The following is a 13,490-nucleotide window of genomic DNA, read 5'->3' as shown; positions in this document are numbered from 1 at the left end:
TCGATCTGAGAGATGTCATTACCAGCGACTAAAATATCGTCAACATAAATAAGGACAAGAGTGATTCTAGTGTAGGTGACAAAAGTAAATAAAGAATGATCAGCCTGAGACTGATGAAAACCTGCATCAAGAAACACATTAGTTAGTTTAAAAAATCAGTTCCTGGAGGCTTGTTTAAGGCCATAAAGGGATTTTCTGAGGCGACAGACACGGGTCTCCCCCTTGGAGCAATATCCGGGGGGTGGGGTCATGTAGACTTCTTCATCAAGATCGCCATGCAAGAAGGCATTATTGACGTCGAGTTGATGAATAATCCAATGTTTGGAGGCGGCAACAACTAACAAGCACCTTACAGTGGTCATTTTTGCAACAGGAGCAAAAGTCTCATGATAATCAAGGCCTTCAATTTGAGTATAGCCCTTGACAACAAGACGAGCTTTGTACCATTCAATAGAACCATCAGCTTTGAGTTTAGTTTTGAAGACCCATTTGCAGCCAATGGGTTTTTTACCAGGAGGAAGAAACTCAAGAGTCGAAGTCGAGTTGGCTTCTAAGGCTCGAAGTTCAGAAGACATGGCCTCACGCCAATGAGAGTGACGAATAGCCTCAGAATAACAGGTGGGATCAATACAAGTGGTAAGAGCAGTTAAATAAGAAATATGGGAAGAAGAAAAACGAGAATATGAAAGAAAAGCAGATAGAGGATGAGCAGTACCTGAGACCCGTGGAGCAGGTGAGGATGCCGTGGACTCCATATGTAAGGTGGGACATATATAGTCGTGGAGATAGGCGGGGCAAGTAATGGTGCGATGAGGATGAGGGGCAGGTGAGGGAGGAGGAGAGGGAAGTGATGGAGATGGAGAAGAGGAGATATTGGGAAGATCAGAGGGGGAAGAAGAGGGAGCTATAGGTTCAGGAACAGGAAGAGGAATGATGGGAGAGGATTGGGAAGGAGAGTCAGAAATATGTTGGAAGGGAAATTGTTGCTCATGAAAGGTGACATCACGGGAGTAAAAAATAGATTGAGTGGCAAGATTGTAGAGTTTGTAGGCTTTATGAGTACTGGGATAGCCTAAAAAAACACATTGGGTAGCACGGGGAGAAAATTTGTCACAATGCGCAGATAGAGTTTGAGCATAGCAAAGGCACCCGAACACGTGTAGGTGATCATAGTTGGGTGGTTTGTCAAAAAGAGTTTCAAAAGGGGATTTATTTTGGAGAATACGACTAGGAGTACGATTGATGAGATAAGCAGCAGTGAGGACGCAATCACCCCAAAATTTTAAGGGTAGGTGGGCTTGAAAGCGAAGGCTTCGAGCAACATTAAGAAGGTGCTGATGTTTATGCTCCGCAACACCATTTTGTTGAGAAGTTTCAACACAGGTACGTTCATGAATGATGCCGTGGTCCTTGAGATAATTTTGAAATTGATGAGATAAAAATTATTGTCCATTATCAGTTCGAATGATTTTAACGGTGGTATTAAATTGATTTTGAACAAGAGCGAAAAAATGCGTTAAATGAGTACAGGCTTCAGATTTAAAACGCATGAGATATATCCAAGTAGTGCGAGAAAAATCATCGACAATAGTGAGAAAATAATGAGTCCCACATAAAGAAGAAGTATGATAGCCACCCCAAATATCACAGTAAATACGATTACAAGGAAAAATACTTTTATTTGAAGAATTAGAAAAAGACAATCTGGTGTGCTTAGAACGAGCACAAATGTCGCAATCAGAAAGAATACAAGGAGAATTAAAAAGATTGGGAATAATAAAACTAGAGAGATGACCTAGACGTTGATGCCATAGAAGCTTATTATCGGTAGTGGGGGCAGCGAATGCAAGAGAAGGTTCAGGGCGATACACGTAGAGTCCATTGCAAAGATCACCTGTTCCAATCGGCCTCATCAATTGTGGGTCCTGAAAAATACAAGTGTTAGAAGAAAATAAAATAACACAAGAATTCTAGAGAGTGAGTTGGGAAATAGATAAGAGATTAAAAGAAAAATTAGGGATATAATAGACATTTGATAAAGTAAGAAGAGGACAAAGAAGGCATGTCCCGATGCCTTCGGCTGGGACTTCATGTCCATTCGGAAGCCGTACGAAATGACTGGTTTCCAGTCTTTGCAAATCACGGAAGCAGGATTTTTTATGACAAATGTGATGGCTTGCACCACTATCTATCACCCAATGACGATCCCGATTAAATGGAAAAACAGAGGGAGAAGTAGAGAAGCTGTTACCGAAAAAATGGGCAGTGGAAGAGGAAGGAGATGGGGTCACCGGCGCTAGCAAGGAGATGAGCTTCTGATAGAGGTCCGGTGAGAGACCAGGAACAGGGCTCGACGCCGAGTGGGTGGAGGAGAGCTGGTGGGCCGACGATTGAGCTTGACCAAGGATGGAGGGCTGAGGCTTGGGTCGTGGCTCTCGTCCGGGTGGGTAACCCACTATTTTCCAGCACCGATCACGTGTATGACCATCCTGGCCACATACAGTACATTTGAAGGTGGGTTTGGGTCTACCAGAGGGATGCACGGCCAGGGCTAAGCTTTCGGATGGAGGGGTGTGAATGTGAAGCAACCTCTGTTGTTCCTCTTGGAAAACAATGAGAACACTTTACTGATAGAGGGAAGGGGATCCATGGCCAAGATTTGAGTTCGGAGAGAAGCAAAAGAATCGTTCAAGCCAAGAAGAAATTGAAAAACTTGCTCATCTTCAACCTGTTTTTGCAGGTCTTTGAGGTCGGTACTACATTGGAGATGACCAAGTTCATCCCAAAGCTGTTTAATTTGATTATAGTATTCATGGACAGAGTTGGTTGTTTGTTGTAGGGAAGAGAGGGCTCGTTTGAGTTGATAGATTCGGGCATTGTTGCCATGGCAGAATCGAGAAGATAAATCAATCCATACAGCACAAGGATCAGTATGGTATTCAAGGGAATTTGCAATGGATGGACTGATGGAGTTAAGGAGCCAGGTAAGAACCATGTCTTTTGTTTGGTTCCATTGAGGGTATGCGGCTGAAGAGGGGTCAGGAGGGGTGAGAGTGCCATCGACAAAGCTTAATTTATTTTTTGCATTGAGTGCCTGTGTCATAGCTTTCTGCCATTTGGAAAAATTGTCACCAGCGAGGAGACCATTGACGAGGGTGAGGCTGGGAGAATCTGATGGGTGAAGGAGGTAGGAAGAAGGGACGGGAGGAGGGGGATCGGTGGCCATAGAGCTATGGGTAAGGATCGATTAGGCTGATACCATGTTAAAACTAAAGAGAAGAGAATTATTTGGATAGAATATCTTGTATTGCTCGGTAATGAGTTACAAATAAATAGATGTTTACAATGAACTAAAATGGAAATAATCACATATGATAGGAAACTAATTGGTGCTAATTTCTTGGAGGCTAAATATATGGTAATGTACATATGGAAATATTCATAGCTGTCAATATAATTCATGCAATTGCGCTTGGCTTACACATTCAAGACTATATAGATACAGTGTCCGTGGGGAAAGAAGGGGCAGAAAAGTTGGTCTAGGCAGCACCAAAGTTGATGGAGTCCAATCTCTTACAAGGCTAAGGCGTTCTTAAATGTGATTCTCATCTCTGGTAATGAATGTCAGACCTAACAGGAAGTGAGGATGGACCCCATTAGTTGATAAGATTTTTTAAGCAGAGACAGTTTGACGGTCACCGGAAAGTGTTGCTTAGGTTATTGGATAATATTAACAATGTCTTTTGTTCTTTTTGTTGACATTTATAAATAAGCTGTTGCTCTTTTGATCTGTTCAAGAAGAATAAGTGCAGCTAATTTTGGGTTACCATGAAAGGAAGGACTATATGTGGGGCTATTTGATATGCTGACTGGATTCCTCTTTGCTATTAAAAAGTCAAAATGACAGTGAAATTGGTGCATGAAGTCTACATGGGAGTGGTTTTACCGGGCTAATAATTAGAGGTTGATGTCTGGTTTCTCACGGGGCAAAACTTCAAGTAACATATGGAAACTCTTGATCTGATCCTTGAATACTTTGAGATGGTTCTGCGAAATGCTTGAAAAACATATTCTGCAGTTCCTTCTTGGGGTATTGTTAGAAGCACTACATAATAAATATCTACTAAAATTATGAATATTCTTCAGTTGTCCATGAACTCACGAGGAGGGACCCATTTTCAAACTTTCAGAGTTGCGAGGAACTTTCACTGATGGGTACCCACATGCTTCAAATTCTCTGTATCAAATTTCAATATCATTGTTGATTGAATATTTGTATGCCACTGAGTGTTGAAATTTCAACTATGTTTCCTGTAGTCATAATTCGTGGACGCCAGCCTAGTCAATTCAAATGATAAACATATGACAATTTCGAGAAATAAAAAACAAAAACTGTATTTGTTGGTGAATGAGATTTTTTTAATCATGTGTTCATGTTACATCACAAGCAGCCACAGATATGCTTTATTGTGTTACCAGCTGATCAATCAACCTGTAACTCTCGCAAAATCTACATGCACCAAAGTGCAAAGCAAACACTTAAAAAACATCAATAGTCTTCACCTGCTGTCTGTCTAGTACCCACCCAAAGATCGCCTCCATAAGACTAGAGTTTTTTCAACATGCATGTTAGAAAATTCTAAACCAAATCATATATGTTTACAGGTTTGAGATTAACAAAAATGAATCATTCCCAAAGTTCCATCCCTTCTAGAGACACCATAAAACATCACGGATTACGTGGCAAGTTGCAGTTCAACGACGCCGTTCAACAATTGCGGGTGCTCGTTGGAATTCAAGACTAATGCAAGCATAATCGATTGGTTCTATTCAATAATGAAAGTTATGCCTTAGAATACATGATGTTTAATTTCACCATTTATTGATTGAACTTTCCCCTATTCTCCTCTTCTATTCAATATAAATTATTTATATAATAGAATGCAAGTGAGATTATAGTATGGTATATAGAATTTTCTTTTCATATGATCTATCTGTCTAAACTTTTCGAGTACAAACTCAAAATACATTGCTCAAGCTCATGTCTACCGACTTGCATGGAAACGGTTACGTATAAGATATTGGACTACGGATTGATTAGGCCTGTCCAATTTCCGAGCTAGCATGGTCGCAGAAAAAGGTCATTCTTCCTTTTGAAGATGTCCCAAAATGCATATCCATTTTTGTAAAAGTAAAATGCTTCATTTCCTTAGTAATTTCCTATAATAATAACCCTTATTAATTCAGGAAACAAAAAGGCCGTGGGGTTAATCTTATTGATAATCTTATCATCTCTATAAAAATAATTATTATGATATCATTTTCCTTTGATTACAATTAATATATAAATATAGATATAATTATGTAATTCATACCAAGACAGAAAAATACGAGCTTAATTAATAAAATTACAAGCTTCATTCCAAATTCCAATTCAAGGGTCAAGATAGGAGCACAACCCTGCAAAGATCAGTCACCCCCTATTTTGGGTACATGCATATTAATCCAATAGAACTCAAACCCTCTCAGACTCTTCTGATGTTACAGGCTAAAGAATTTTATCTTTAAGGAAACATGCGCGCTCGCGCGCGCGTGTATATATGCTGAAATTTGAATATTGATTGGTACTAGACTGCTAGTCTAGTAGAATAGACAAAAACTTCCAACCATAGACGTGGAATAATCAACCTTAGAGGGTGTGGGTTTTCTCCTGTGTGATGTAGGATTGGTGAAATTTTTGGCAAATGCATGGGAAGGTGGAAAAGAACTTTGAATAGGCCGAGAGTGATTGGAACAGGCAATTTAGCATATTATATATATATAATAATAATAATAATAGTTATAGTTGTAATGAATACGTAAATGTGGTATAATTAAAAAAATAAATTATAAATATAAGATTTATATAAAAAATTTAATTTTTTAATAATATATTTTATTATTTTTTAAAATAATTACATGACGATTAACACACTCTATAATTTATGTAACATTATCCATATATATTCGTGTGACTATTTGACGTTTCAAAGCTTGTTTGAAACCCTAGCTTTTCCGAATTGATCATGAGCTGGCCACGGGGGGGCTGCTGCATCCGCCTGCCCAGACCTAACCTAACAAATATTATCATGATTAGTCTCATTATATGTGTAGTACCACCTCCTCCTCTTTCTAATTTTCTTAATTATTCTTCTATATTCCTTTTTTTTTTCAAGATTCAAACCCACGTGCCCTCCGGCCGGGAACTTTCCTCGTTTCCCAAACTTTGTAAGGCCACGTGTGAATGCCTAAAGTATGAATTAATAACATGAAGCATTCAATATCTGTGGGCATGGTCATCAGTACAAAACATACGTACTTATCGTGCCAATACAAATTTCAATATCCATGCCCACACACGCACTTACGTTACAACATTCACGTTAAATATATATATATATATATATATATATGTGTGTGTGTGTGTGCATGTGTTAATACATCCCATTAAAAAAAAAAGTATTTATGACGAGTTATATATTTGTGATAAAAATTATGAAAATTTATAATAAATTTTTTTTTTGAAAGGATTATAATAAATTTAATTTGACAGGAAATAATCATTTTTATAAAAAAAATAACTGATATTTAATGTATATATATATATATATATATATATTGTGTGTGTTTTTATGATTATAATAAGTGTTATGTTGCACTGCTGCATCCAGCACCTCAATTGATAAGTTTATAGCATTGTTCTTTCATTTAAGTTATATAATCTCGAGGATTCTGAATCTTTTTCTCCAAGAATCTTCTGATCTCTCCAAATCCTTATAAATTACTTTGGCTCAATTATTAATGCTCCCCATTAACAAGGAGCTAGGATACTGCAAATTAAAGCTTTCATTGCACTAGATTATTCTTAATTAGTGCTGATCTATCAGTGGGCCGGTCTTCATCACAAATTTCTAGAGTACTATACCACATTAATATATAAATATTAATAATAATAATAATAATAATAATAATAATAATAATAATATGCGTCTTTTGAAGTTTGAACGTGAAAACAGTACCAGACGACAGCCAAGAAAAGTGGTATTGGGAAGAATACAGAGAATCTGCCACATTGATATCGTCATTCGAAAATACTGGTGGGAAAGGAGGAAGACATTAACGTACATTAGAATTTATCAAAACGCAGCAAATCCAATGGCCATGCTCCAGCTCGATCGTAGCTAGCTAGATCGATTGTATATCCAAAAGAGGCGAGCGGGCTGTCGTATGATCATGTCAACGACGTACAACGACGTTGCATGTGTCATTTGTTCATGAAAAAGACCACGTTTTTTTTTCTTTACTTTTTTTTTCTTTAATTTGGGCAAAGATTATGCACGGAAGTCAGAACTTTCTAGCCGGCGGTTCAGGTCTGGAAGTGTAAGAGAATTCTGCATATATATTAATTCTATACAATTGCATACGTACATCATTTATGTCGCATGCAGATTTCTCATTACACGAATGAAAAAAGACCGGCCAGTATTTATTATATATATATACCACCGGCCTTGCATGCATCTTCTTAAGGTAGTAAATGAACCAATTATTCGATAGTTCACTTGGTATTCGTTCGATTAAATTTGAATCAAATTCAATTTGTAAAAAATAAAAAATTCATTTATTAAAATAAATACTCGTTCGATTTGTAAATGACACATACCCAATAAAACTCGATTCGACTCGACTAAAACTTGTTTAAACTTGCTCGTTTATATTCAAGTCGACTCGTTAGCTCAACTTGATTAAAACTCATTCATATATTGATAAATATATATATATATATATATACCTATGCATGTATATATGTATTAATTAATAATATAAGCATACCACTTTTATAATTAAATATATAATATGTATTCTAATTACTTATGTCTATATAGTAAATATATTTCATAGGTATATTTTATAATTTGTATAATAATTAGTTGATAAAATTTAATAATTTCATATACTAGTAAGTGTGAACCATATATGAAATAGATATATACTATTATATTAAGTGTATGTATTAATAATATATGTAGGCATATAATATATTGTTATTTTAGATAAATATCAACTAGTTAAATATTAATTATTTATAAATTTTTTAAAATTTTATAATTTAATAGAGATTCTACTTGTTAGTTGTATAAATTCAATATTATTTCTTTTTTTATTAATTTATTAATTATTAAATCTTATTAAAAAAAACAATTCAAGCTCGAGATCGAGCTCGAGCTCGGCTCAATTCAAACTCGTTTGTAGGACGAGCTAGAGTTGAGATTTTAGATTATCGAGTCGAGCTCGACAAGCTAAAAATCGGCTTGACTCAAACTCGTTTGTGGGACGAGATCGAACTCGAGTTGAGATTTTAGCTTATAACAAAGAATTAAAATAAATTTCGAGCTCAGACTCGAGCTCGGGAGCTCGAGTATTTTGAGTTGAGCCGAGCTTGGCAAGCCAAAAAGGGGCTCGGCTCGATTACAGCCCTACATGTTCTAGCTTGTACTTGATTGTTCCGATCGATCCATCTGCGAGCTTAAACTATCTTAATTTATATACGTAACAGTTAAATTAATCATGTACGTTAATCATTAATCTTCAAATGATCATCATGTAGGGAGTAACAATATATGTAGTACTTAGCAGTCTAATTCTTATTGAAAAAATCTAGTTACAAGCATAATTATGTATTAATATGTATATTAATTTAATATGTAAAAAAATTAATATTAATATGTAAATTAATACGTGACTTTATTTATACGTAACAAAACTCTAAAACTCGTTCTTATTATACATAGACGTGATATTTTAATCAAAAGTCCACATCAATATTTCGGACTTAAGAGGAAATACAGATGCTGATGCATGCACGGTATGATCGATCAGAAGATTCAGAACTAGAGATGGCGCATGCAATAAATTAAGAAGATTAATTTAATTAGAAAGAAAAAGTGAAAACAGTAATAGTACTCTTTGTAATCCATGATGCATGCATGGGCGCTTAATAGTTCCGTACACGTGTGATATTTTCATATCTACATCATCCGTACATAGGCAACTGCTACTGGCCAACTAGTCTACGCCCTGACTAATTAAAGCAGGCCTCTGATCACCAACTACGTTGTGTTTAGTTAATTTTATCATAAATATAAAATTTTTATTTTATTATTATAATTTTTTTAAATTTTCATATAAAATATAATAAATAATTTAACTTTTTCTTAATTTTTTTAAATCCTAATACAATAATAATATTAAAATATAATATTTTAATATTTAATTTTAAAACTCAAAATTTTCCATTTGAAAATTCTCAGTGACCAAGTAAAATTGCAAGCTAATTAATTTTTATATATATAATTTCATCATCACTACTAATTTATCATATTTTATCAAAATATACTTAATATGAATCTTATGCATACGCGGATCGGAATTATTTCGTAGAAACTAATGTGAAAACAATAATATTATTATTCTTTCTACACGAAATACTTTGTTTAATTTAAAAAAATATTATTGTGTTTCGTTGATCACTACCGTCTTCTTCCAATGATGCATGCAGCCGCCGGTAGCCGCGCGCCACTGTTTTCAAATCTTTTTTTATTTTTTTTCCCCTTATTAAATTAATAATCCGCTAATCTTCTAAACCCTTGGACATTTTTCGTGCCGTTTACGACAATATTCGTCCTATATGATTATATCTCTAATTTGGAGTTTTCTTGTTATTCTGCACTTGGTCTTAAATACATGGTCATGAATATTGTGGACGCTCTAGGTAGCCGCCCCCACTCTCTATATTAGATCACTACAACCTTTTCAGATTCATTCTCCCGGCCGGCCCTGATCTTTCTCCTAGCTAGCTTCTTGTTCTTCTATCTTCTTCTTTATACATTCAACTAGCTGCTTTCTATGGAGAACTACCAAATGTTCTTCCCTTGTCCGTCTACTGGGCAGTCAAGTTATCCTTTGAATCCTTACTCAACAAACATGGGAAGCTTTAACGCTTTTCAAGATTTTCAAGGTGAGAGTTCAAATGGGACGACGATCTTGGGGTTGAAGACAGAAAACCATGTCCCAAAAAGAGCAGAAGTTAAACAAATTTCTCAGAATAGATCAAGCTTTTCTGGGGATGAAACCGATCAGGTCAAACCGGTTAAAAAGAAGGGGCAGATCAAGAAGATTAGGAAGCCCAGATATGCTTTTCAAACTAGGACTCAAGTTGACATACTCGATGATGGCTATCGTTGGAGGAAATATGGCCAAAAAGCAGTTAAGAACAACAAATTCCCGAGGTTCGTTAATGGATTTCTTTTCTAATTGGCTTCATTGGTCAGGCTTCTTCTTCTTCTTCTTTTTCTTTTTTTTTTCTTTTTTTCTTTTTTTTTTTTTTTTTTTTGTTTTTTCCGGTTGCAACCCTAATATCATTAGATCATTTTTCATTTTTGCAAGTACTGTCGTCTCGATCGATGATCTGCATGCTATACATATTTGATTTGTGTAAAGAACGTTCGACCAAAATTCCCATCATTTCCTTGTTCCAAGAGGAGAGATGCTGGTTGATTTCCAGAACTAGGGTTATTATATAAATGTGATATATTGCCAAAACATAAATGCATCCAATTGCATCATCGCTCGCATATATACATGATGCACCTTCGCGAGTACGTACTAGTGCACATCGATGGGGGATTCCGTGACAGCCGTAGGTGCAAGAAGCATTTTAGTTCTTTCCACTTCTTCTTCAAGGGTTTTTCCTTTTCCTGGCCTCTCGTGTTCTTCTTTTGTTAAGACTTAATCGGTCTTACAAGGAATTCCCACAGAATCACAGGCAGTACGTGCGAGACACCTTATTGAATCGCCTTTCAATGTGTAATTAATTACACATTCATAGTTAATGAAATTTGTTCCATCTTAATATTAATTCTTCAATATATATTTTAGCAGTTTAACAACCAAAGAAAAGGAAAAAAAAAAAAAAACCAAAACTGCTATAGCTAGAGAACTACATGTATGTATATATATATATATATATGTATGTGTCAAAATTGCCATATAATATTGCAGTTTCCTATATATATATATATATATATATATCGAATTGTTGATAGATATATACCATATGCACTTAGACACCAGTAGACTTAATTGACCCTAATTTATAATGTTTTATAAACCTAGCTAGAACTGAAGAACATAACTAAAAGTCTGTAAAACTTTGATGGATCACAACATAAAGAAAAATTAACTAGAAGGAGATCAGATCCTAAGGATCTAAGCTCACAAAGAAACCTGGCCAATTTGGAAAACACGGCTTCTGATCCTCCTCATCAGTAAGTGTCCTTCCATATATACAGTTGGTACTATAAAAAAAATGACAATTGCGACTAATTAATAGCAACGACAAGCTATTAGCAACTAATTTTTTCTTGTAGTGTGGTGGCCAGTTTGCTTATTTTGACACATTACAAGATCATGAGGATGATGATTGATCTTTATCAGATCGATGCATGCATGTGATATATATGAATTATATATGGTACCAATTGATCTTAATTTCTGCACATGAACTAGTACTGTTAACACTACACTTCACATTAATTTGTGGGTAATTCGATGTTGAAATATTAGTCCATGGATGAAGCCAATTGCTTGGATGGTCATTGTAATTTTGTAGGACGACGAGATATAAATCATATATACCTTTTCATTTACTAAATATCCACCTAGCTAGCTAGCTAGCTTGTATATCTAATAACATGCACCAGTAATCTCTCAATTCTTCCATCTCCGTATAACTGTTAGTACCGTTCTAGCAAATTAGGATGAGTGATTAACATATTCATGACATGATCATGTACGTACTTGTTGTGGTCCTACGGAGCAGATCATTGGACATGAACATGATTCTCGATCGATGATCTTTTATATATATATATATATATATATTAGAAAGTAGAGCGGATATAGCTATCATGCATGGATGCTTTTATAATTAAGCTGCAAGCGCATTGATTCTATTTTCTCGTTTAATTTGCAGAAGCTACTATCGTTGTACGTATCAAGGTTGCAATGTAAAGAAGCAAGTTCAACGATTAACCAAAGACGAAGGGATTGTATTGACTACTTATGAAGGGGTGCACACCCATTCTATAGAGAAGCAAAGTGACACCTTTGAGCACATATTGAGTCAGATGCAAATTTACACTCCCTTTTGATCGAAGTCTTTCACATCAGAATATTATATATTGATCATTGTAACTATATATAGACATATGCCTGCGTCTGTAAAAGATTACATATTATATAAAGTTTAGTACTCTATGCTACAAAATATATAATTAAGCCTGTACTGGTAATGGAAATGGTAGGAACTGCCTGTCTTTAATTATTCCTTGGTTTCGTACTGCGTAATACTCTTTAGAGTTCTTTGTTCTTGATCTTCTTTATTTTTTCCTGAGTTAGTGTATGCAGTGCAATTCAGCTTCATCTAATTAGATCCTGTTACCACCAAGCTGATATTAAGAAAATAAACACTGCAAAGTATTGCAAAAATTAGTTGTAAAGATACTCCTTGCTGTATCTATGTTTCTTTCCATGATTTAGATAAATTAGATTCATCGATATGCGTACATGGAATGAGAATCTCATCTTAAATTTCTAAGTAGACTTGAAGTACTGCTATATATATGCTATTTCCCTAGCACTTATATATAATATTGCTCAAGCTTGTAATTTATTTTTGGCAAATTCATGAGTCACATGACCTGCTGATCATCATCGACCCTAGCTAGGTAGCTAGTTATATGAGGCATTGAACATAGAGTACGTACTGAGCTATTGGGTTCAATTAAAGATGCATCGATCTACATCTATCTAATTTCCTGAGCATATAGATGTTTTTGAAATGATCATCATCTGCTAGCTTGCATGTCATGATCATCATGTGCCTATAAGAGAATCGAGTTTGTCTTTAATCTAGAACCGCCGGCGGCCATGATCACGTATACATGATATTTTATATGATTGGTGCATGCTAATAAAAAGGAGAAACTACTAAGCAAAAAATAAAGAGGCTCGAGGTCATGACGAAGATTGATCTACACCGTCTAACGCCCCAGTCTGCTTGGCAAAAGAAAGCCACGCGGTACGTACGTACAGCAAATCCCGTTGATCATGATCATCTCTTTAATTAACGACGGTCCAGTGCTTTCAGCGAGTTATAATATGTGTGCTGGAGTGTGAGGTGAGTGCGTATATATGTGTGTTGAGTGTGGAGTTAATTAGCATTTTTCAAATTTCCTTAGTTTAATCAATCAAAAGCTTTGCATCCAAGCTGGAATATGTGTGTTGAGTGTGGAGGTGAGTGCGTATATATAGTACGCGAATCGATCCTAGCTGCATGCACAGCATAATAAACAAGCCACGCAAGTGTCATCAATTGATTCTAGCCTAGC

The 13,490-nt window shown here is 35.6% G+C and overlaps 1 protein-coding gene across 1 annotated transcript; it reads left to right on the top strand.

The window, feature by feature from the left end:
• Positions 1 to 9,767: 9,767 nt before the first annotated feature.
• LOC122303835 (probable WRKY transcription factor 75) lies at positions 9,768 to 12,424 on the top strand. Its single transcript, XM_043115811.1, has 2 exons — positions 9,768 to 10,328; positions 12,074 to 12,424. Exons 1-2 carry the CDS (start codon positions 9,946 to 9,948, stop codon positions 12,249 to 12,251), a joined length of 561 nt encoding a protein of 186 aa, XP_042971745.1. The 5' UTR covers positions 9,768 to 9,945; the 3' UTR covers positions 12,252 to 12,424.
• Positions 12,425 to 13,490: the final 1,066 nt, after the last annotated feature.

This window comes from Carya illinoinensis, chromosome 3 (genome assembly GCF_018687715.1).
Source record: "Carya illinoinensis cultivar Pawnee chromosome 3, C.illinoinensisPawnee_v1, whole genome shotgun sequence".
Classification (NCBI taxonomy): Eukaryota; Viridiplantae; Streptophyta; class Magnoliopsida; order Fagales; family Juglandaceae; genus Carya; species Carya illinoinensis.
This window is presented reverse-complemented; position numbering and strand designations above follow the sequence as displayed.

Coding starts and splice junctions, on each gene's coding strand:
- LOC122303835 (XM_043115811.1), top strand. CDS start 9,946: ATGGAGAACTACCAAATGTTCTTCCCTTGTCCGTCTACTGGGCAGTCA. Junction 10,329..12,073: donor AAGAACAACAAATTCCCGAG/GTTCGTTAATGG, acceptor TTTAATTTGCAG/AAGCTACTATCGTTGTACGT.